Source organism: Ips typographus, linkage group LG1, assembly GCF_016097725.1.
Source record: "Ips typographus isolate SLU linkage group LG1, UJ_Ityp_2.0, whole genome shotgun sequence".
Lineage (NCBI taxonomy): Eukaryota > Metazoa > Arthropoda > Insecta > Coleoptera > Curculionidae > Ips > Ips typographus.
The window spans coordinates 8,755,375-8,782,082 of NC_138422.1; the positions used below are offsets into that span (position 1 = coordinate 8,755,375).

Below are 26,708 nucleotides of genomic sequence, written 5' to 3' on the forward strand. Positions count from 1 at the left end.
TCATTACTCACAGGTAGATAAGGGATGTTATAATCTATTCAAAACTAGTGAGTAATAGGCATATTATTAAACAGTCGTAAAAAAATAAAATAAATCCAAGGTTTCGTAATACGTAATGTTTGATATAAACGATATAAAGGAGAACTTTACGTGTGTTCAATATTTTTTTTGCTCCAAAAGGGTTCAATGTACAGTAAAGAGCATATTTATACAAAAGAACATTAAATTAGGTGAAATAAGCACAAAAAATTGAACGAATATATCTCGGTAACATGGTGAGCTACAAAGGCAAGTTTTGGTTCATTTTGTGGTATTTTTTATCCCTTTTTTAATGGCGATGTAGTGAAATTGATATGATATCAAATAAAAAACTTTATATTTTGAGCAAAATGTTGTACCTAAACCAGAGCCGGACAAGCTACTGAAATAAAGTAGCTAGCTACAGCTACAAGCTACATTATTATTCTATTATTCAAGCTACAATTTGGATAGCTACTTTCTGAAAAAAGTAGTTACGCTACAAAGGAACTAAAGCTACTAGTTGGTTTAATCTAGTTACTTTTTAAGTTACTTGTTACAAATTATAGTATAATACAGGGTGACAAACACAGTAAAATTATTCACGTGCTTTAATAGGTTGTTTCAAAATTGCTAAACATGTTTTAAGTTAACAAGAGTTTCTACGATGAGAACCACAGTTACATTGTTTCAATTAAAAAATTAATCTTAGAGATTAACAATATAAACAATATTGATAAATAGCAAATCGATAAGCATTTTTTAAAATTAAACTGATTAATACGGGCATCATTTTTTTTAAAAACGAAATTGATAACAGTCAAGGAAGGTGTAGCAGAAATCTAAATTTTTCTTGGGAATATAAACACGAATTACGAATCATTTTATTAATATTTTTATCTTGAGAAATAGCACGAGATCTGGTCAATGTAATTGCTTATTTGGTTCCACAAAAAGAAGAAATAGCGATACCGAGTATTGATAAAGTATTGGCATCGCTTTATTTCCTATCCCAACAAATCTAACAAAGATGTGTTAGTCAAAAAAGATTTGTACTGTGAAAAAAAATGTTCTTTATCAGTTTACTTCTGCAATAGTTAATCATTTGGAGACTTTCTTCAATTTCCGACTACGGAAGAAAAACAGAACAAAGTCAAACGAGGATTTATAGAAAAAGGAAGATTATTAAGTTTGGATGAGAAATTGTGGCGGTAAACTTTCGAAAATCCGTGAACAATTTTGCTATATACCGACTTTGCTATGTACCTCAGAAGTAAAAAGATTTATGGGACCCATTTACCAAGATAAGAAAAAACACAATAAATCATATAACTTCAATTAAGGTAGCGTTAAGAAAACCAAGAACTAAATCCTAACAATGATTGTTATGGTTATAATTTGTTATTTTTTCAAAAGTTTGCAGTCTCCGTAGTAGGAGATCTGTTATGTTTGTCTTTACTTCCTTCTACTTCAAAAGATACCAAGAAAAAAGTGTAATATCTACTAAAAACTATTTCAACAACAGTAATTTATTTAATCTATAATAACATACATATTAATTAGTTTTTTGAAACAAAACATGTTTTATCACAAACTCGTGTTGTCTCTAGCAACTAGCAAAATTCATTTTAATTGAGTTTATAATTCCAATGAACATCTAAATGTATTGTCCACTGTTGTAGCTCAACTTCTGCCAACAATTACTATTAATATTTTCTGAAATGGAAACTAAGCTTAACAATGAACGGCACGGCAATTAGCGTTGTTAGGAAGCCAGTTTCCATTTGTGTTAAAAGATGAGAACTTTGAAGCGTCCACCATGTTTGCCTTTGATACAGCGGCATTCAGCTAATAATTCCCCATGTACATTTGTGAAACTTCTGGGAAAAAGTGCACTTAATAAAACTAAATCGAGTGCTGTACAATCATATCGGCCGATGGAGTTTCATTTAATCTCTATAAATTGAGCACTCTCAGACCTCACGGGCCAGCGCGGTTTTTAATAGGAAAAACGAAAGGTAAAAGAGTATTTGGCGCAACATGCAATTTAAATCGAATGCGAATTAATTGAAAATTTCATTTTTCCCTAATAGGGTCTATTGCAACTTTAGTGCAATCAATGAACACGAACGTCGCGTTTCCTTTTGACGTCACATGTCTGGCAGTTAAGCCTGACAAATTAGCCTAATAAATTGTTATTGAGTTCCTTTGCCATTAAAATGCAAATAACATGTGTTTTTGTTTCTAATTCCATAATCAATATCATGTTATAAAACATATTAGCCACTCAATCAGCTGTGTTGACATTACACGGTCGCTTTGATATCAATAATTACGTTTGACACAAGTTTACTAACGTAAATAGGAAAATGTAGTTTTCTACCAAATTTGCTAATATGTTTACTATTAGTTTATTATTATGCAAATTCTAGTTTGTACCGGTTACTTTGAAATTAAAGCTAATATTGTTTTTGAAGCCTCTGCTGCAAAAACATTAATTATATTAATATGTAGCTCGATTAAACTAATAGTTTTTCAAGTCATTTGTAATTTACAAATATGCAAAAATTATTCTAAAGTAATTAAACGGTAATGTTTATTAATAATGTTTAGGATTATTGGTTAATGAGGGTAACAAACAAAAAAAAATAATTATTTCAGAATGGTTTGAATTAATTATTTTTTGTGACTTAACTTCAAAACCGGTAATTATTGTGTTTTTGAATAAAATTGTTACATAATGTTGTTTTTTGTTATAATGCACTAAATTGTTTTCCAAAAAGTGTCCCAAAAAAGATACTTGATGTTATGTTAGAAAAACTTGCCATTTAGACAAAAAAATAACTCAAAATTATACAAAATTAAGTAGGAATGTAGTAAAATGGATAAGGAAACTGAAAATTATAAATTAAGAATCTGTAAAAGTGTTCATTAATGGATTTGTACTACAATTTCCGTTTTAAGAGAATTAAAAGTCGATTTTTAAGTACAACTTTAACTAAGTTGAGGTTTGAATGTGACAACAGATTAGGTGCAAAATAACATTTGTGGTGCAAATAATTTACAAAAACCACTCAGGCCAGGCAAACATTTTTCAAATTTCAAATATTATCCTGGACTTTTGTAGATTGAGTGTCTCATATTTTAGTTGCCATTTTGTGATTTTTTTTTAGATTACGTGATAATTTTATAGATGAAGGAGCGGATAGAGTAAATGGTTTGGTTTATTCATATTTTACTAGAAAAACAATTTACAAGCTGACATTAAAGATTTTCGTAATATTTTCACATTTCAACAGTCATTTTCAAATTTTTAGGTCACGTGACGATCACGTTGTTCAAGGATAGGTCACATTTTTATATGTCTTGTTATCACCTGATTTTATATCACATATTTTACACATTATTTATGCAACTTTCTAGCAAATTCCAGCTGGTCAGTTTTGGTTTATCCAGTTCCAGACTCAGAATTAAACTAGTCTATTAGAGCAATAGGGCTTCGGTAATCCTCTCTTTACTGTTAAGCCTCTCTCATCACATGGATTCTTTATCTAAAAGTGGTTGACCGCTATTACGTCATGTATTAGATTGTCTGAAAGATGACCAAAAATAGTGTGCTTACTTTCTTTAACTTTGTGATTTAATTTTATATTATTACAGGCAAGTTTGTTTATATCTTATGATTGAATGTTGTTGTTAATTATGAATTGAAATGAACTTTGATAGGCAAAAAAGGAAGCAAGCAACAAACACTAAGGAAAAAGAAAAGTGTATTATTGACCGATAGTGAAAAACTCAATAAATCAGAATAGACAGTAGTGACGTTAATAAATGGTCTTTTAGAGAAGAAGTGATGCATTCATTGTAACGAATGTATCCAATAGCTTAATAATAAAACATTTTCAGTTGTATATTAAAATAACTTTTTAATACATCCTCGTAAATTTTAAAGCAGAACTTCTTACGACCCTCTATAGGTTTTAGAGGCTAGGATTTTAATTAAACATACGTATATGCAAAAAGTATGCAAAATAGGTTTTCCTTCCGACTGTTTTCACCATGCAGACGATGTCAACTTTTACTATTAAATTAGTTATGCAAATTTGCTAGCAAAAAGGTTTTCAGAAGTAAAAGCAAAATAAAAAGTGGACAGCAAGCAGCAGGGAGCAAAGAACAAAATAATAACTAATATAAAAAGTAGTTTTCGGAATCTTTTGAGATTTTTTAAACAGGAAGGTAAAATAGTTATTTATCTAACAAGTGCGGAAAGTGGTACTTTCTGCACGAGACTGCAGTTGCAAGCAGCAACAGTTAAAGGGCGGGAAAGACGCTTTCCGCATGTGTTAGGTACAAAATGTTTCCTACCAGTATCATTTTTCGTTTAATTGAACGAAAGTGTATAGTAAAATTACTAAAATGAAAGCCTCTGTTTGCAAAGATGATTAAAAGTGTATTCTTAATTGAGAAATCAAATATACAGTTATGGTTTTTTGATTTCAATGTTTTTTTTTTTATAAAATGAGTGCGGAAAAGTTACTTTTGTGCACTTTACCGCACCCGAGTAGGAAATAGTATATTCTATATTAAGAGCGGAAAGTAGATATTTACCGCTTGCACATGAAAATTGCAGCTTGAGGCGAAGCCGAACGCTGCAATCATGTAAAAGCGGCAAAAGTACTTTCGGCTCGAAATATAGACGATATTTTTTCGACGACTGCTGTGGGGTGGAGTAGGACAATTCACATCATTTTCGTAGCTCGAACTCATTGTCAACGATAAATCACTTTGACGGAATGGCTTTATTTCAAACAGGTATGTCACGCGTTGTTATGAAAACGTCGAAAAAGTTGGTAGGTAGATTGTTAGTAGAAAGCGAAAACGCTCTAGGACAGAAAATGATTCACTTTCTGTACACGTGCGGCAAATAACCACTTTCTGCTTTGAAAATGGAAGCGTACATGAGGTACCTACTTTCAAAGTCAGTAGTCGAAAAAAATATTTTTTTCTACCACCGTTTCATAATTATTATTCACATTGCAATTAGGTACCTAATAGGTCTAATTACCTATTATACCTATACCTATTGAATTAGACAATAAGGGCATAAACGTGAATGGAGAAAAGCTAAACCACCTACGCTTTGCCGACGATATCGTGCTGATCTCGGACCAGCTCGACGAGGCAAATGAAGTGGTCTCAGAACTATCCGCAGCTTCCCAAAAAGTAGGCTTAAAAATCAACATTGCCAAGACCCAATTTAGGAAAAGAAATTCAATACGTAACATCTTACAAATATCTCGGACACGAGATCCGAATGGGAAGAGACAATCAGACCTGCGAACTAAACAGAAGGATAGGACTAACCTGGGCTGCCTTCGCCAGGCTGAGACATGTACTCAATTCGGATATGCCGATATGTCTCAAACGAAAGGTGTTTGACCAATGCGTCCTCCCGGTATTGACAAAAAAGTATCAATAAAATAAGAATAACTCAACGAGCCATGGGGAGGTCCATGTTGGGAGTGTTACTGCGAGATAAAATCCGAAATGAAGAACTGCGTAGAATAACAAAGGTTACGGATGCAATCGAAAGAATCACACACTTAAAATGGAACTGGGCTGGCCACGTCGCAAGAATGTCAGACATTAGATGGACGAAGAGAATAATAGAATGGCGTCTCAGAGACGAAGCACACAGAAACAGGGGACTTAAAGAGGATATCTTTAAACTGAATCCAAGATGCCCAAGACCGAGCAAAATGGTTTATGTTAAGAGAGGCTTATGTCCAGCAGTGGACAAGACAAGCTCCTATATGATTTGATGCCTTTCTCTTATGGTTGTCCTATCTTGTCTGGTATCAAACTAAACAGTTGGCAGTAACTGATATTTAAATATGTGTGTGACAACGCGGCATGTTATTTTCTTTTGTTGTGAATAATTACCTTAATTTAATTATTAAAGTCATAGAAAAAGTATAGGATTCTACTCGTATGGATTACTACATGCTCGTTGAATAATATACTATTACCGTACTGACATAACAATATAGAGCTGAGAATCAGAAAAAGTCAGAAGATTCAAATTAAAAACGTAATCCACTTAGAGAAGTGTTCAGTTTTACAATCCAAGTAAGACTTCCGAATTATTCCCAATTAGATTTTTGGCTTCCCTTTCGAACACGTAAAGAATTCAATTTAAATCGTAAAAAATCTGTAATCAAACTATGATTTTTCCCGATTTAGAAGCAATTTAAACGCAACGGAATTAGTGGTTAAATCTATTTTTTACAAAACCTGCAGTAATTTTAAAATCCGCATATATTGGCCCTCGTGCACAAACACCCTACAATTACCGAAATAATTTACTAGCTGCATGCATACTATATTGCATCTAGCAAACCACGATACCGATAGGTAATTGTTAAAATGTTGTAAAGGCACAGAGGCCCCCCTGTAATTAGGGTGTAAACTATAATTTGGCACGCAAACTACTCCAAAACTGCTAAATATCGATCTGATAATTGTCTCCTGGTTTGAGGAGTTGCTTATTACCGGTAGCTGCCTGCCTGTTTGTTTTAAGGGATATTAAATTTAAATGGGATTCGCCCTTTGCGATTAAATCCTAATGGCTGCTCGAATTAAACCGATTCTAAAACTCACTTAAGCCTATGAACGTTCAAAATAGACGCTATTTACGGATTAATTCATTTACTCTGGTTATTGGTTTGTATTTATTTATTGACGTACATTATGCACGAAGAACGGCAAAACGTACGTGTATATTAAATTAATAGATGCGAATAAACAGTTTGATATACCCACGTGCAAATTTAGTTTTTTTGCAATTTTGTTTGTTTTGTTCGTTCTTACTAGTTTTTTTTTTGTTATTATTCGAAACTGGATATTTTAGTGCAATCCTGTTGGTTGTGGCGTTTAAGATAAAAAAAAAACTAAATATACAGAGTAAAAAATTAAGTTGTTTTTAGTAAAACTGCTAACGAAAATATCAAAAAATATAGGGTGGTAATTGGGCTAAAACTGAAACCTATCTTTTTCTCTTAAGATTAACACAAAACCGTTAAGTCCATTTCGTAGAATTCTTTGAATTTAAATACAAATCTCTCTCCAGTTACTAGTTGCCCTGCAGTTTATCATTTTCCTAGAATTCGAGAAATTTCTCGGTTTTCATGCGCTGGTTCGAAACATAAAACGGCATTTATATGACACCACTTTATCAGCCTTTCAGGGCCTGTCAGACAAGTATCCGAAAAGGATTGGTGATCTTTTCATAAGTAAATCGGCGCTCGAGCCGGCCGCATTCAAATTCAAATGCTAATCCTCAAAAAGTGTAATTTGCTGCCGTGCAAATGATGAAAAATTAAAATCGCTTCCGAGTCGACGAGTCGACTGTTCATCACGTTTCCGGGTTTTCTGCCTCGAAAATACTTTTACATCTTTTTCTAGGGTGCTCTTCTTTGTCCTAATGCGATTTAGGCATTCTCTAATTAATTTTTAAGCCGGTTAAATATGTAGATTATAACAGTTCATCATGTTCTTGGAAAATCTCCCTCTCATCCAGGAAGATTTCCTTAACATGCATCGCCATTAGGGCTGATTGCGTGGGGAACTTTATTATGCGAAAAAGTGGGTAATTTAAAATGAAAATTACGCTTCGAGATGTCACGTTACAGATTTCCCTCCAATCCGGAATTCGCTCAATTTCGGTTTTTGCGCCCCTGCTTAGACAACAAGGAATAATTGCAAAAAGTACAACAAAAGCTCTATACCTACAGCAATACGTCAAGTATTCATTAAATTCCTGTACAACATTATTTCCAGCTGGATGCGAATATTCTGTGTTGTAATGCATAATCTCCCTGATGCAAATTATCCACAGGCGGTTTTCATTAATATGCTGTTGTGGCCAAATTCAAATTGCCGTAGTATAGGTGGACATTTTCGCTATGTGAACTTGTCCCTTTACCAACACGCGTTACCACTTTTATACTAACTGATTAAATTCTGATTGGGCTTTTGAACATAACGAAATTCCGACAACTAAAGAAATTGATGGGCGAATTCGGGCCTGATTACAATTTCAGCGTCCATGGTGTAATAGAGGCGTACAATGTGCATTGTTGTCATAATGCAGTTGAGTAAATGCGATTGAAGAGCCAAGAAAATTAACGAATAATGTCCAAAATAGTGCTTTTTAAGAAAAGACCAAATAAGGACAAAATGTGTTTTTTTTATAAGTCGGAAGTAGTATTATAGGTATGAATAAAGTTGATAAAATAATAGTCTCCAAATTCATTGTGAAAGAATGATGAATCCAGTCCAGTGACTTTCATCTTTCTTTCCTTGTTTGACCTGTAATAATTACGAGTTATATTTACGGTTGGATGTCTTTGTTTATCAAATTTGAAAGAGGTAAACAACAAATAGTAAACAATAAAACAACAAAGTATTTATGGTGTAAGCTAAAATAATATAATTGAGACTCCTGATTATAAAATTTAGATTTTTTTAAATTCTCGAATTTAGCAGCTGCATTCTGAACATTTATGGGGTCTCGAATTGTTTCCGCAATATTTGACTTTTTTTTGAAAATTACATCAAAATTTTGAAAATTCCGTATCCCCGCCATTTTTGAGGTTCCAGACACTGTAAAAAACTCAAATATATTTTTTTAAAACTGCTCATTCACGTCGTGATTGCCGCAACACGATTGAACATATACAGGGTGTTAAAAAAAAAAGCAGTTAAATTTGAAATTGAGCACAAACGCTCTGCTAGTTGTGATCGCATTTACCCGGCCTAAGTGGGTGGAAACCTAATCCACTGGGTGCAGAAAATCATTTTGAATATTTTTGGCCTTATGCAAAATTTGCGTAACGTTAACCATTTCCAAGATATTCGACATTTTTTACTTTTTTGTTGGAAGTTAAATTTTTTTGTATTATTAATTTTGTAGCTCCGTTATTTTTGTGGTTTCAACGTCTGTAAAAGGCTGAAAAGGTTTGTCTTAAACTACTCGTCCTAGTTTTGGTCTCTTGCATGTTAAAAATTTTGTATCTCGGTTATTTTTTAGGTTATGGGGACCGTAAAAAACTCAAAATGTCCCTAATGATCTGCTCTTTCGTCCTCTAAAAACCGCAATACGATTCAACACATAAAAAAATTTAATGTCTGCCATTTTTTTTTTGTTTGATAACGACGTTTTTGTGAAAATAGTCTTCACTTAACTCTTCCCATGTTTTCATTTTATAAAGATGAAATTTAATAGTTTTTATGAACGGCAGCTTTTTTATTTATTTCAACAATGACACAATTTGTCACAGTTTGTAATATTGTAACAACTCATAAAAATTAATTCTAGTGAAACTCTACAAAATAAATAACAAAACAAGTAAAACCATGGCTGCATTTTTTCGGCGAGTAAACTTCTTTCATACATTTTACAACGTATTTTGCAAAAATTGTCGAAAAACTCTCAATCTCACGCAAAATGTACTAAATGTAGTGTTTGGTTCAAAATTTAACGATCCTACGTTAAAAGGATTACAAAGTTTACAATGAGATATTACTTGATACCTTTTTCTATTTTTAAAAAAGAGCTGTCACCTCCGATAAACTAAAATTGTTTTGGTGTCTAAATAGGACGTTGATCATGGAAAAGGAAAATGGGGGACTAGATAAGTGGTGATCAGAGAATACATCTGACGTTTTGGTTTAAGTGTCCTTTAACTAACTTGTAGAGCCCAAACAGGTACTAAGGATGTTGAATTATGTGGATTGGCGGTTTTTCTAGACCAAGTTTGAGAATCCAAGCAGTGTTTGCATAATTCCTACAATAACACTCTCAATTTTTCTCTCTCTGATGTCAAAATGCAGATCCACACTTAAACTAAAAATGAAAAATTCCAACAAACTTTTTATTTTCCCAAAAACAGGAATTACTCATGTTCCTTTCTTTTTCTAGTACACCCAAGAAAATAAACACTACATATTGATAAATCAGAAGACCAACTTAAACCTAGAATTAGCAAAGTAAATACATTTTTTCAATCAGATCTAAATAGTACTAATCTCAATGAGTACTGCAAACTGCAACATCCTTTGTGCTGCTGGTTTCAAAATTCGAGTTGACAAACCTAGCTTGAAAAATTGAATTCGCATGAGACCAATTTCTTACAGGAAAATAAATTAACCCATTGTTTTAACATTGAAGCAAATTTCCCGCTTATAAAGCAATTTGTTAACCATTTTACATCATACACTGCAAAACCTTTTTACCTGTCAAACGTGATGTCAAAAATTACAATAACTTTCATACGCGTTATTAATACTTGAGGTTTCCTGTACGACCTAATTTAGTAAAAACACTGTGATATTTAAGTTTGCACTATCAATCATCAATTGAAAATCGTGTTCAATTAGCAAACGCGAACGTGACAAATTCAAAACGTTCTATCGCATATTGTCGACTGCCGTTAAATTGATTGAATGTAGGCAAAACGAAGCTGGTTTCAAGTTTCGATTATAATGGAAACAAAATAATGCGTTCTGGTTCATTGTATAGTGCATGTAATGGAGAAATACCCTAACACGTAGATGACGCATTATTGGAAAACGTTTCGATTTGGGTGTGACGAAGTCGATTCTGCTATCTCTCTGTCCAACTAGACAATGACTTTAACATTACGAATGAACGGATTAATCACTGTTTTGTGATTAATCTTCTTAAATGTGCCAAGCCAATAATGTCGGTCAACGAGAGTAGTTCAGTTACATGAAACAATCTCTCCAGAGTTGTCCAACTCAATATTTACAATGTTTGTTTGGTTTACAAGCGTATCCCAATCTTAAACCAACATCCACGATTCTTGGACCGATATTTTATTTATTGAAGGCTTCCAGTGCTGTTGCGATAGGAAATGACTTATAAAACTTGAGGCTCTATCATTTTTCCTATAAAAGTAGAAAGTTGTATTTACTTTGGTGTATGTGGGTCAACAATAGTACGAAAACACGAAAATTGCTAAAAGAGCAAAGTAGTATACAGGATGATCTGTAGAATATTTCAAATTTTACTATGTAGACAAGTCTGATATTAGTAGATAATAAGCACTTGATGTCTGTTACAGGGTCCTACCAATCTGGCACACATAAACCTTTTATATTATTTCAAATTTTAAGAGTACTAAATATTCATTAATTTTTTTGTGGAATAAAAGAGTTGTGTGTAGGACCAAATTGATTGATTGAATTGATGAACAGAGCCCTGATAGAGGTTGAAAACCACAACCGAAACGTCGACGAATTAATAAGTGATGATGATGATTTCCCACCGGAAATCCGATAACTAAAAACTAGACGTGAAACAACCACCACTTTTTGCGTTTATTTTAAATGTCACTATTAATAAAAGTTTAAAAGATTTAGATCTGGAGATCGAACGGTCCACTCAATTACTCCTTTTCTTCTAATCTACTGATAATGTTTTTCTTTTAAGAAAAATCCAAAGGTGCGAGTGATAATGTTTGTCAATTTGAATAAACAACTTCTATTGCAGAATAACATTTTGGTAGTTTAAAAACAGTCTTGACGTAGCTTTTCTATTAATGAAACATGCTTCTATAAATAATAGAACCTTATTTAAATTAAGAATCTGCTTTGCACTGCTTCAATAGATAATTTTAGGAAAAATGCCCATAATCTAATTTCAAAATTTCCAGTCTCTAATATTATCTTCAAGAATGTTTTGCAAATTACATTCTGTCTAGGTGAGAGTAAACTATCTTAGAAAAGCTGTTTTCGTATTTTCTTCAGATTTTCATAATAATTCAACGTTGGTTTACTCACTACAAAGTCATCTTCAGAACTTTGTAAAATGTGTGGGGATTTTCCCCAATTTGATCCAAAAATCCTCTTCAAAATCTCCAAAAAACTGAGTTTTAAGAAATAATTTTTCCAAACAGAAAATAAGAGTCCTATTCCTAAATCTTCCAGGGATATTTTACAGGTTTTTAAAAAATTCTGACCAGCAGTGTAATCCATGCTTCTAGATTTGTGTACAACATAAATTGGTACATAAATCAAGAATTCTTCCCACACAACATTAATCTTCTTTAGACTTTCTAGAAATCTACATTTATTTAAATGTTTGTTCAATAACGCAATTTCTGGGAATCTACTTGTTCTTAAAAATGCTGCTCTAATAAGAGTATAATAACTATACAGGGTGGCCCATCGAAAATAAATCAGGGACGTTTTTAGGAGCCCTGTAGATTCTTTCGAAAAATTCTCTTCTAATGGAGTAGGAGGTTTCCAGAGAAAGAAATCAGGGAAACATGCCGGCCATTCAAACCATTATTTCTTTTCCTGCTCTGAACAGATCCCGTTTCTTAAAACTTTTTATACTATAGCCATATAAGTGACAATTGAATCACTAACGTCAATAGAGACTATATAAAGGAAAGTTTTCGATTTTTTACGCCACTTTACACAAAAATACATGAAAACACAAAAAAAATCACCAATGTGTTAATCTGTAGCGTAACAGGCAAAAACTAAAATCCAATTATAGACTATTTACAATAACCTGCTTAAAATAATCTAATATAGGGACGTTCGAACATCCTCCCATATCTAATTCAGCTACTAAAGCTAGTTTCAGTACAACAATGGAACAAGCAAGCCACATTTGGTGATAACATTAGTTGCGTGTAAACGAGTAAGCCATCCGGCCTACATTTCGAACAATAGAAGCGTTCAATTGACACATAAATTGATTGTGTTAGAGTTAATCTACGGAAATTCAGAGAGATGTATGCGAAAGTGTCTCAAACCTACTTACTCGTTAAACTTTACAGTTTGAATACCTCAAAAACGCGAACTTTAACAACACTTACTCACTACTGTTTTTGTCAGGATCTCGTTAAATAATTTTGCTCTCAACTTCACATCTCAATCCTTTATCAAAACCACACGTAATCCGCAAAAGCTTGAGGTCGTTCTTAAACTGATTAGTTTTTGGTGGTCCCAGATTAAATTGCTTCTTACAACAACCCAGATAAATTAATTAATTATTGTTCGTTGTTAAGCTGTGTAGCTCATCCATTTATTAGAACAATAGTTTTTGGCTCGGTTCTGGATTATAACGTGGCACGTCTTGTCGTGTCAGGAAAATGTTCCACTCTAATTCTGGTTAACATACTCGGTGGTAAGCGCTACAGACACACGTTTAATTTATGCCGGCTTATTTTAGAAGACAATTAAGATTTTCGTGTATGGCTGGTTTCTGAGCGAGATCATGTATGTAAATGTATTATTGTTCTGTTAGGGCTTTAATTGGGACAAGGTTTTGTTCGATATATGTCCTTTAACCAAAGCAAAAAGACTGCAGCGAACTGACTCTGGAATTGCATACACATGCAATTAGTCGTAGTTGTTTTATCAGTATTGAAATTTATAATTGTCAGAATTTGTCTCCAGGGTATTGCCATTGACACTAAGCGGTTTTAGCAATTCTTCCAACTGGCTTCCGTTAGTCATTTATAACTTTTTACGTCTCTGGAAGAGAAGGTCCTAATTAAAATGAGATGAATGAAAAAAACTTTAAGAAAACCATTTTCCTAATCTCTGGAAAGAAAAAGTGACTAATTTTAGTTTTTAGTCTAATATAATTTCGTTAAAAATGTTTCGATTGCTTTGTTAATCTGAGACTTTCATATATGAGGTCCCACGTTTTGGTTTGCGTCAGCAATCATCATCTTTGATCCTCTTATTAGTGTCATTTTGTATCTGTGTGCTATCATTCCGCACATCTTTTTTCCGCACTGTTTATTATACAAAGTGTTTATAAACTCATTTTAATTTCTTTACTTACGACCTCAGTGTAAATAGCTAATTACGCATAGTTTCCCGTTACGTAATGACCCTCTTTTTAAGATCGGCCTAAAACTAACTGTTCTAATGCTGAAAAAGCATAAAAAAAATTATTTCGTTTCCATTTCTTACTTTATCAAAGTATATTAGATGGAGATTATCGTGTAGTGCATTGTTTTTAAAGTTTTAAGTATACATTCCCGTTTGTCTAGAATATCATCTGCAATAGCAAACATATCAAGTAATGCTACTAAAAGTATTACTTCTAATACTAATAATAATTCAACTGAGGTGTATAATAACAATAACGTAACTTGCTTAAGTCTGAACAAGTAATCATACAGATACGCCATTTGTTCTTAATAATTGTAATCTCACCATAAATCATTATTTTATTACATTATTATTTTTTTTTAGTAGCATAATTCCTATAATTATATTTTTTTTTATAAAAAAAAATTATTTTAAATTATATAAGTTGCGAAAGCAGGAGTTTACCCTTGGTCGTAGGTAAAGTATAGTACGTCACACGTGCTCTAAGATACTTTACTAACTTTTTCCATATTGTGCGTAAAATAAAAAGATAAATTAAGCCAATAGAAATGCAGTTTAGATAGGATTTTGAGAAGGGAAATGTAAAATAGATTGCTAAGAGCATTTAGAGTGATATGCTAATTTCAAGTTTAAAAGGAAATCGGTGCTTGAATTTTGATTGCGGCGAGTAAGATGCGTGCAACTAAATGGTTTCAAGTACGTGTTGAATTCAACCAAATACTAATTAATAAGCATTTATAATGTTACAAAACTCTTAACCGCGGTTGCTGTGATATTATTGATAATAATCCCATTAAACGGTAAACGAATGAAACTCTATAAATGCCAAAAATATTTACCCTTTATAGGGGAGACTCGCCATTAAGAGGCGAAACTGTTCAAAACTAAGACATCGTCCCAAGGGTATAATACATTACTTACGTAACCCATTCCCCAAGTTGTGAAAAGCCGCGAGAATATTTGCTAATTAGTTCGTGTCTGGACCCTCTCGATTAAACAGAATTAATGGGGATAGTTTACGAGATTTTGAGAGATTGGATTTTCCCACTTGGGAAGCCGAATCGGTTTAATACTATCAGTCTATTGATACTACTGTAAACTGGGTTTAGGTACGTGTGTTACGGCTTTATGAAGGTAAATATTATCAACGAGAAACGCTAGCACGGAAAGTGAATTTATGGAGAGCTTGCTGGTATTATTTATCCGTGGAATCAAACTGCACAATAAAGAAAAATGAGATTTAAACGAGGATTTAAATCTATATTTAAAAAAAACGAAAGTTGTCATCGAAGTTAGGAAAACTATAAGGTATATTTGATAACGCTGTAAGTCCAGAAGAGTGATCCATAAAAAAAAGTGACGTCAATAACTTTGAAATAAAAATTTTTAGACCATAAGCGACTACGCCAATGGAATTTTGGTAAAACGAACCCTATAAGTATAAGTAGTCATTTTCAGTTAACAGTTAACTTAAATGACATAAGAGTTATCACAAGGAATCGATAATGTACAATTTCCAAGAATACTCTATATATCCGAAACAACTGATTGTTACGTGATTGTTATAAAATTCTTTTACTTTTCTGAGCTGTCAAAGTTATGTGACACGTTTTGGCAAATTTACGTTTTTTAATACTTATTATACACGCTTTCACTAAATCGTAAATAACTCGCTCTGTGAATACTTTAATACATCAATGGAATTGGTATAAAAGTCTGATATCGTTGGAAATTGGTTTTCCAACGATATGGCAACACTCGATTGTTGATTTATTGGTTGGGCCGCTAGAGGGTGTCAAAGTTGATGAATTAATTTTTTTTAGTGCAGCACTTTTTTTGGTCTACACTATATAAACATTTGTACGTCAATAAATAGCCAATGAAAGGGGCTTTTTAAAGATATGACAACACTGGTTGGTAGGTTTAAGCGTTTGGCCACTAGAAGGCTTTAAACTTAACAAATATTTCTCTTAAGTATGAGAATCTAAGAAACTGAAACCAATTTTCAAACCTCTGCTGACATTTTAAAGGATCAGAATCCACTAATGCCATTTTCTGACCTGCAAAAACCGTTAGAAAACCTCTTGTAATATTTTTAAGACTCAGAAGACAGTTTGAAAAACACTGGTGACATTTTTGTGTTAAAAAGCTGCAAAAAACTGTTTGGAAGCTTTAAGTGACTTTTTTTTTACGGATCAGAAGACAGTTTTCGAGCCACTAATACCATTTTGATGTTTCTGAACTGCTAAAAAAACTTCAAAACGAATGCAGCCTTTATATCACCCAAATAATGAAAAAACCTTGTCACCAACGGACAGATAAACATGCTCCAAAAAATGTCCAAAAAATTAGCGATTTCTGCTTTGATCTTTAATTTATCTCGATAGTTGGAAATCTGGAAAATTTTTTTATAGGGGGTCCCATTTACAAAAAAAGTATATTTGGATTCTACGTTAAATTTTTTATGGAAAACCATTTGTAGTTCTTCCGTGTCGCTAATAATAAAGAAAATACGAGAGGAGTTCCAAATTGTCACATTTCCAAAATCAACCTGTAGCTCAGAAAGGGGGCAGCTGTGGCAGGTACGACTACTCCACAGTTCCTTTCACAAAAATCTATCACAGGGGCGCAAAAACTGCATTGCTTTACCTTTGCTAGTTTTGGAGATATCCCGTAAAAACATCGAATTTGAGACATCCTCTACGGTCACTTATAGTGCAGCTCCAATTGTTCTAGGTGCGTATTCATGAAACAAGGGAAGGAAATTCTCAAAAGAAAGACCTGTAGAATGTGACACGAATCCGCCATTGTCAGCTTCTTCTGTCACATTTTATCAACATTTCTCTTGAGAATTCCGTTCCCTGCTTTCAAGAATTAGGCCCCTAGTTTACCAGCAAAGATTGTTTGTAAATGTAGGCGAAGAGATATTACCCTTGCCAATCCTGTGGTAATCTTGTGTCGGGAGAATTACAAAAATATTGAATACCAGAAGTGGTGGAATTGTTATTGTTGGTTCAACATCTAAAATAAGCTACAAACCATAATAAAGCACGTAATATCATTTTGTTAGGGAATGCTAAAATAAATATTCGTTTTAATTAGCCAAGTTTCTTCAAATATATATCATCCCCAAGAAACCTCTTTATTTAGTTTGGAAAAGATAAATTTTCCAGAGATTTAGAACGGCTTCATCATTCCCCTTCGGGGCTTTGGGAATCGGAAATTTTTATTAATGAAATTGGTATTATCTTTTCGCGAAGGCCTTTTTATCGGTTTAAAAATATAACGACCAGTCAAACGAAGTAATCGATGGGGCGTCTAGAGATTAAATTACAATTTTTTACTTCTTTTATATGCTTTTAGTGACCCATTGTTACGTTTTTTTTTAAATTATAACTTTATTATAATGTTTTACAAAAGCACCTGCTCTTGAAAGGAAAAAGTCCGAAAGGAAATAGGTAATATGTATACAAAACGTTGAGGGTATAAAAAAATCTGTTTACCCAAATAAATATATTTATTTGTGAAAATTTATTACTTGCCCACTTCAAAAGAAAATAATGGAAGCCTATATAAGAACCTTTCGTTTTTATTACGGGAAACCCTTTTGAAGTTCCTTTCAAAACGTAAAATAATGGGGCCTTATTTATTTTACGTGAAATGGACCATATATTTCTGCTTTTTGATGGCTCTAAACAAAAAGTTGAAAAAAAAATCGGTTTTTGACGATAAATCTAATATTCTGCCTTTATATCAATGCTTTTTTCTCAAAGCCAAAATTCGGAAATTATCTCTTTTTAACGAAATAATCGAAAAGCATCACACAATGCTCATACCACCATCTCCGCAATAAACATAAAAAAACAATTATTTCGGATATTTAGTGCCCGAACGGCCACAATAATAATCCGTAAAATTCCAGCTGTGTTTCCATTGTCTCATATATTCAGCAAAAATGAAACCATTTTCCGCCCGCCGAATTTGGTTTCCGAACGTAACGTTTAACAGGTTCACATTAAGGGACAAAGGGACCATTCTTATTGCTTTTCCAGGTCGCTTTACGGTCTAATTAAAGCCCTAAAATGTTAGACAATATAGGGAGAAATTGAACACAAGAGGACAATTTTTCTCTGCAACATATTATTATGATTGGTACATACGTTTGAGGGGAAATTTTTAAAATTGTTTTCTCAACAAATATAGGCAAACATATTGATCGAAAAAATTGTATCAGAAATGTTGTCTAAAGGACAAGCTTTAACATAGAATTAGATTAATGCTTTTAGCTTTCTTATACAAACTACTACTTTACAAAAATAGTTTAGGACCAGAAATAACACCACATCATAATTTTCCCAACGTTTTAACGTGTTGAGTTTGTAACGTTTTTGAATTATTGAAGAAAACGTAGGTCAGTGTCAATAATCAAAATTTTTAACAAAATGTAGTCAATATTTCAAATCCGGATATCTTGTTTAGTTTTTGATCTGCCACAACCAAAATGTAGCTTACAGCACAGTTAACTTAAACACTTCAAAACTGGTTGAGTAGGGTTAACAAAAGTTGAGAATTTTTTATTCCTGCACTTTTTCCGTTACTCTAAATGTTTTTCAGATATTGAAAAAAATGTAATTTAGTGTCAAAAGGACATTTTTTCGACAAAGTGTAACCAAAATATCAAATCGTCATATCTCGTTTAGTTTTTGGTCTACGACAACCACCAACTACTGAAAAGTGAAAATGTAGCTTACAGTCTTCTTACTACAAGCTGGAAACTACACAAAATGACCATGAATATACAGAGTGTGTAAACATTTTTAATTTAGTAAAATTTTTATGCTCTCTTTAATGTCGTTTGAATGAAATTGATAGCACTTCAAATGAGGGCGCTACGGTCTGTAAAAAATTGGAAAATGTGATTTTTGTCACAAGGAATGCACAGCAAAAGACGTATTGATGCCAAAGGGCCTTAAATTAGTTGAAAGCACAAAAAAGCACTTTACATTTTTCAATTTAAAAAAAGATGAAAGGATAGTTAAGTATTAGAGAAGATTTTTTATATACTTTTTGAAATTGAATATCTCGGAAACACGAACAGCTAAATAAACAAGTTTTAGCATTTTATTCCAATCGCGTTAAAATTCGTGTTCAAATAAAAGCGGTACGACCTGTCAAAAATTGGAAAAGTGTAAAATTGCGATTTTTGACAAAAAATCACTTTTGGCTATTTTTTAACCAGATTCAGAAAGGTTTCAATTATTAGGTAAAATAAACACACAAAAAACGTGAAGAGCTAGAGAGGCACGTTTTTGGCTCATTTTACATAAAAGAAGTTAAGAAGCCAAGAAGTTTATACCATTTTGATTGTATAATAACACAAAACACATTTTTGCATTTGCTGATTTAGCAAAAAAGCTTCCAAAAGAAAAAAGGATTAAGAGATTTTCTTAAAGAAAGTATTTATGGTGCTAATGATTTGAGTATAAATAAAAAGATATACTTATTAACTTTTGTCCGCAAAAGAGATGTTTTCTAAACAGCTACAAGTAACAAAAAACTTTTGGAATTAAAACTCTTCAAACAAGGTGTTTTCTGAACAGAATATTGACAAGGTAGAATAAAAATCATATAATTCTATTTGGACAGAAAACTTTTCAAAATTAAATGCATGAGATTAAAATATGAAATAAAGCACAAAAAGTAAGTTATGTTAACTTGGAATTTAATTTAAATTAAACTATATTAACTATTTCTATAATATTTAACAATTACTACAGACATTTTTTTAAGTAACATTTTTGTCTTAATTTTGTAATTCATATTTTTAATACATAAATCTACATTTTGTACCATCATTTTAATATTTGAGACAAATGTTATAATTTGCATTGAGTCAAACCCTAATTAAATAAATAACTTCATAAACTGTTACTTTCTTAAATATTTAGATTCTAAATATTATTTTGTATTACTTTTTTTTAAGTTACTTGTTGTCTGTTATTTGAAACTTTTTTCCATTTCCCAACTTAATGCACTTGATATACAAATATAGACATTTCAAACTTTATGGCAAGAAAAAAAAACCTTTGAAAACACAACAACCTTTGAAAAGTGTACCAAAATAAATGTGACGTAATTGGAAAGTTGGTAACAAGATATGAATCAGAGTTTCTGATAAAGTGATCATACGACCAATCTTCGAATGATATCAGAATTTTTATGCTTATGTATTTAGCAACTAAGCAATAAAATAATAATAACAAAGTGATCTACCATATAAGAGATAATTTGATCAAAGAAGCATCAAAAACGCTGACTTTACTGTGTAGAAAGTAATTTTAAACAATTTCAGGTAAGCCCGAAAGAAGAGCATAACTTAAACATGTCCAATGTCTTATTGAAATTCCGAAAATGTTGCCAGAGCACACATCAATTTCAATTTCCATAATTTGGCTGGCAAAATGGTCGCTCTGGTAATTCGGTTATCTCATCCTCGTTTCACATTCTATTACGAAGAAAAAACGATGGCAGTCGTTAAAGCTGTAACCGAGTTTCTTTTCGAGTCTTCGTACGTTTTCTTAACTACATAAGTAGGTCCGAGGAAAGGTGCTTTTTTGTGCTTATTATCACGAAAAAGTGAGTGTCATATCTGACAAGATTATGATAAGAACTGAAAAGAACATTGACTGATGAATCAATTAACTTGGTGATTTTGTCTCGGATTTTGTTTTTTATTCAGGATTTTCATTCATATTATCTTCTGTAAACTGTGTTCAGAAATTATTATAAAACTCGAATACGTAACACGCCTTTTGATTTTTACAGTAAGTTTACAGAAGTTTTCGACCAAATTAAATGTTGATCCTATCTTTTTATTTTCGACCATAATAAATGTCGAAAATAAAAACTAACTAAAAACTAACTCATGGAATTGCACACTTATTTTTTTTCCATTCCGTGCCTATAATGCTTCTTACAGCACTAGGCATGTATGCTTGTATTACTATAATGTAATTTGATAATTTTCGAAAAAAAATACAGGAAAAATAAAATGCTATTATACTTCATAATACACTTTCTTGTACTAATGGTTAACTGGTATGCATATTTTGATTGACTATAATAGACTTTTTGTCATATGTGCGGATGCTTAAAATTAAACAAAAATGTATTCAAAACCAAACAAACATAATGTTATAAAACCAAAAAAAATTGGTGAATTTGCTCTAATTGCCCGCCAGACTTGCAAAATACCGAATTAATGACAGAATGAAAATTTTCGCAACAAAATACCTATTGTCGCTCGATTATTTAATTATTTGGAACTTGATTTCGGTACGCGAAGCGGATTTGTTTTGCCGAATCGCCGATTGAACAATCTAAACTCAATTAAAATAAAATAGCAGCTAACTAAAAAAAAACAGGAAATTCGCTCAATAATACGACTAGAACACGATTTTTTTTTGCAACTAAAGTCTATTGTTCGACGATCCGTTTCAAGCTATCCTGCACAAGATTTTGTAATAATAGGAGATTCTTTCGCCTTTACTTACGTTAGATTTTTTTCCAGTAATTACAACCAAAGTACGAGCTTCACATATTGTTGATTGTTCGGCTGACGAGTTGATGCGGTGTTCCAAACCACTGTCAGTATTAGATTCTGGACTTCCCCTAGTTTCTACCAAAGCCGATTTAGAGAAAGTTTGTCCGTAAGTATTTACTAACATTTTGATATATATTAATTTAACCAGCTTAAGCATGAATGGAATGTTGGAAATTATTAGTTTATGGGCGTTAAAATATTAAACTGAAGAAAAGATACAATATTTTTCAAATCGAATTGGGTCCTGATGGCTGGAAATATCCACTCAACGATGAAGGTTTACAAAAACTATCTATATCTGAGATATGACTGCTGTTATATGAACTCTTAATATTTATGACCGTTTTAGAGTTTTTAGTAGAAAAATAAATCATATAAATGGGACATGTCGCTGCAGGTTTAAAATGTTTGAGCATTTACACGGTATAAAAAAACATACATTACGTGTATATGCTTAAAAAAATGCTGAAATAGTAGTTTTCCTAAAAAGTGTGCAAAATAAGTCTTGTACAGTCAACACAAGACAAGTGTGGACAAGACACTTTACACAACAGTTAGGAACAATATTTTTTCTATGAAGAACCTCAGACTTATTTTATTTTGCAACATAAATATAAATTCCGCTTTGACATACGCTTGTCATATGCACAGTCTTTGTGTTATACCTAATCTTAATGTTAACGGATATGCACAGATGCTTCAGTTTGGTGAAAAAGGTCTACACTGGGGTCGTTGGTTTTAAATGGAAATTTTTAAAATGTATGCTTTAAAACGAGCCATAGTATAAAAAAACATGCAAACCGTTCTGTGCTAACATCAATCGTTTGCCTGCTACAGCCTTCCAAATATTGAAAATTTCAATGTTTAATGGTAAATATCTCGAAAAAGACAAAATTTAGAAAAATTCAACAATTTCCATAAGAAAAACTATACAATGACCTTGATTTCAACAATATGGAACTTTACCTCATTTAATTTTAAACTAATTTACTTATAAATAATCAATATTCATATTTCTGCAATGTTGCTAACCTGACCATTTTTCAAATTAATTGGAGCAATATTGCCAAACAGATTAAACATTCTAATTTAGTATCAATTTTTTTTTCTTAAATTAGTATCAAAATTTCCGCAATGTTTTTCTGACTATATTTTCCTGATTTAATACCAAATTCTTGCAAGGTTGTACAATAAACATTTTTCCTAAAAATTCTCATAAATAATAATGACAAATATGCACATTTAGGCAACGTTGCCAATCTGATCATTTTTCTAATTTAGTATCAAATTTTCCCTAGATTTTCGCTTTAGTGACAAACTGATCATTATTCTAATTTAGTAGCAAAGCTTTGAATGTGGTCAAACTGACGTTTTACCTAAAAACACTTATAAATTACAAGTACCTATGCATATTTAGACAACGTTGCCAAATTGATTATTTGTCTAGTTCTGGTTCCGCTTTTTGAAATGTTTTTAAATAGACCATTTTTTAAATTTAGAACCAAATTTGTGGTGTGTTTTTTTTCAAACATTACCCATAAATAATCAATTACTATTTAATTAATCACATTTTAGCAAAGTTGTCAATCTGACAATTATTTTTAATTTGCTATCAATAACTAGTAAAAAGTACTCATAAATAATCAATATGCACATTTAGGCAACATTGTCAAGCTGATCATTTTTCTAATTTGGTATCAACTTTAAATAATATACCAAATGTTGCCAAATTGATGATTTTTGCAATACTTCTACTACTTCCTCTACTATTAGCGATTTTCTTAATTTTTTAACTGACTCATTTTCTTCAATTAGTACCAAATTTTTGAACTGTAGTCAAATTGACGTTTTTTTTGTAAAATTACTCCTAAATAATCAATATTCACTTTTCAAAATTGTGTCATTTTCACATTTTTTCAACAAAATCTTTCTAAGGAAGACTTTCAAAATAAGTTTATTTCTCTCTCAAGAGAACAAAAAAAAAGAAAATATAATTATAATTATTTCTAGATTCTTCCGCATATATTGAAATAGACCAAAAGACCTCTAATTAAATTAAGATTGCTATGGCACAAAACTCAATTCATTAATAAATTAATTCAATTAAACCAATGTGCAGTCCCGAAAATATCAAAGAAATTAATTTATTAGTGAATGTAAAGGAAATCATATAGAAAACTTTTTAATTTATGGTTTGTGCAGTTAACCTTTAACGCTTGCCAAAAAGATTATTCAAACAAAACTACCAAACATAAATTTTCCAAGTTGATAATATTAAACTAAATTTAGTGTTCTTGCACATTTTCAATCCTCTATACATGAAACTGAAATTATTAGATTAACTGAAGAATTATTAGAGGGTGATTGAAATTTTTTTAAATCTTTTCAGAGATTTAAAAGATTCCATCAATTGCATCCATCGTTACACTAGATTTTGCATGATTAAAGAAGACAGGAACCATTTTAAGAAACTATTCCACGGAACTGGTGAAATGGTTAATAATCTGTGCAGGAATGGTACATACCAAGATGGTAAGTACATATTTTAAGTAACTACTGACACATATAATGCTTCCAATTCTTAAGGCGTTGTTATCAAATATTTTGTTCACTGTGTTATCAGATATTATAGAAAAAAAAGCATTGGTGACGGTCTTATACTTAAGATCTTTAGAAAGCTAAAAAGCTAAATTTGATAACAAAGGCACATTGACACATTCATTAAGTATTATTGTGTGTCATGTTTCTAGACATTTTTTTTAATTCCTCAGCTCTTATTTGATCACTCCGTATATTATATAATTTAATTGCATAAAATGGTTTTGATGTAAATTTACGGTCATTGCTAAAACAACCATTAACATTACAATTATTGTTCGTATAACCAGTTAGTTATAAAATATTCGAAACACGTTATATATTTAATCCGAAAATATAACCACAAACCAGGCAATTTACGGTTATTTCGAATCAAAAAACGTATTTAATTTTAGTTAATAGCCATTGTATAAAATCTAATTAGCAATTATTATTATTACTGGAGTTTAATGCAAATAATCTCACATAAATCGAAATTATGGCATGTTAAATTTGTTTTTTTTTAAATATAGAATTTCTGAAGCACGCCCCTTGTATGCAGAAAATTGAGCAGCAAAACGAAGTGTGTTTCAAACAATACACCAACCAAATGAGAAATATAGCGGAAAAAAACACCAATGAATGATATTTCTCAAGAAGACCTGCTTACCTTCAAAACGACCATGAAGAGAAAAAGAGACGCTGCAGACGAAGGCATTAAGAACGTTTGCTGGTAAGTTAATATCTAATAATATCAAACTCATAAATCAAATTTTCTAGAAAAGCAAACTCACATAAAGAAGCAAATCGTAAATTTTCACTTTTTTGGCCCTTCTCTCTCTAAGCTTCAATACTTAAAGTACCTATACGTGTTCTTAACTTTTAAAACACGTCGGGCAATAATTCATATTTTCCATTTATGACGCGGTTTACATTATTTCCGGAACGTGATCGTTTTGAAACGGAAAGAAAATAAAATATTAAAACCCGCATTTTATTAACGCAAATATTTTACGTCGAAATGCAGCAGGCCCGTGCTTTCGATCGTTTGATTTTATTGTCAAACTCTTATTTCATTTATCTGGCGGATATTTTCGTCTTGTAAGAGGGAAAAGGTAGTTTTATGAGCGCCTCGGATAGACTGGAAAATCTATAATTTAAAGAAAACACGGGAAAACCATCTTTGAGAAGGCGCCAACACGGAAACAGTTTTATACAGGGTGTCTAAAAAGTCTGGAATATTGCAAATATCTCGAAAACTGCTGATTTTATTTTTCTCAAAATTTGCGTCTTGTTATAGTAAATAACAGCGCATGACGTGAGGGTGAAATGAGGTTCGCAAGTATACAGGGTCAGTCACAAAGTATACCAACTTTCTTAATTCAAACCTAACACACTGTATATTACTTCAGATTTTAAGAGTACTTATAAAGGCCAATTCAACGATATACGATTTTTATTATTTTTTTTTTTTTTGATTTTTTTTTTGTACCTGCCTATAACAATGATAGGTGTAACAATGACAGCTAACGTCAATATAATGTTAAATTAATTGGCAAATTTTCCTATTACTTAAAATGGTGTTTTTGAGTGAGAAGGATACTTAAGATGTCAGTCTTTTCCTTCTCACTCAAAAACACCATTTTAAGTAATAGGAAAATTTGCCAATTAATTTAACATTATATTGACGTTAGCTGTCATTGTTACACCTATCATTGTTATAGGCAGGTACAAAAAAAAAAAAATCAAAAAAAAAAATCAAAAAAAAAAAACAAAAAAATCAAAAAAAAAAAAATCGTATATCGTTGAATTGGCCTTTATAAGTACTCTTAAAATCTGAAGTAATATACAGTGTGTTAGGTTTGAATTAAGAAAGTTGGTATACTTTGTGACTGACCCTGTATACTTGCGAACCTCATTTCACCCTCACGTCATGCGCTGTTATTTACTTTAACAAGACGCAAATTTTGAGAAAAATAAAATCAGCAGTTTTCGAGATATTTGCAATATTCCAGACTTTTTAGACACCCTGTATATCGTTGCCAGTGCAACAGTGTTAGGATATAAATCAGGATTCAATTATCTGGCTATATTGTAACAAATAGCTGGTATCAATCTTTATGACTTTACTTACGTGCGGTATTATTTTTATTACGCCTTTCTGGGTTATATCTATTCATTCAAACCGGAAAGATAGATTGATGTAATATTTATGTTATGTGTGTAATAGATTTGTGATAAGATTGTTGCTGAATGAATGTTTGACAGAAAGTAAAATCCCAACTAAGTGGCAAAATGCAGAAGATCCTATTATACAAGAAAGGAGACACAAACAACATAGATAATTATCGACCTATCAGCTTATTATCGCACTTATACAAACTATTTACGAAAATAATAACCAACTGGTTGACGAATAAGATGGACTCATACCAACCGGGATTCCGTAAAGGGTTTAGTACTATCGACCACCTGCAGACACTTCGCACTCTTATTGAAAAAACCACAGAATATAATATAACCCTCCGTTTGACCTTCGTCGACTGCCAAAAGGCTTTTGACTCTG

General features: G+C 31.9%; 2 protein-coding genes across 2 annotated transcripts in view; one reads left to right on the top strand and one right to left on the bottom strand.

The window, feature by feature from the left end:
• The window catches only part of Rad17 (Rad17 checkpoint clamp loader component), a 109,862-nt gene that overhangs the window by 72,075 nt on the left and 11,079 nt on the right, over positions 1–26,708 (bottom strand). The window lies entirely within an intron of this gene.
• Positions 1–26,708, top strand: part of LOC145740418 (uncharacterized) — a 65,843-nt gene that overhangs the window by 34,054 nt on the left and 5,081 nt on the right. The window contains 4 exon segments of the mRNA XM_081995984.1: positions 21,533–21,671; positions 23,955–24,097; positions 24,676–24,764; positions 24,766–24,875. Coding sequence (XP_081852110.1) covers positions 21,533–21,671; positions 23,955–24,097; positions 24,676–24,764; positions 24,766–24,875 — 481 coding nt within the window.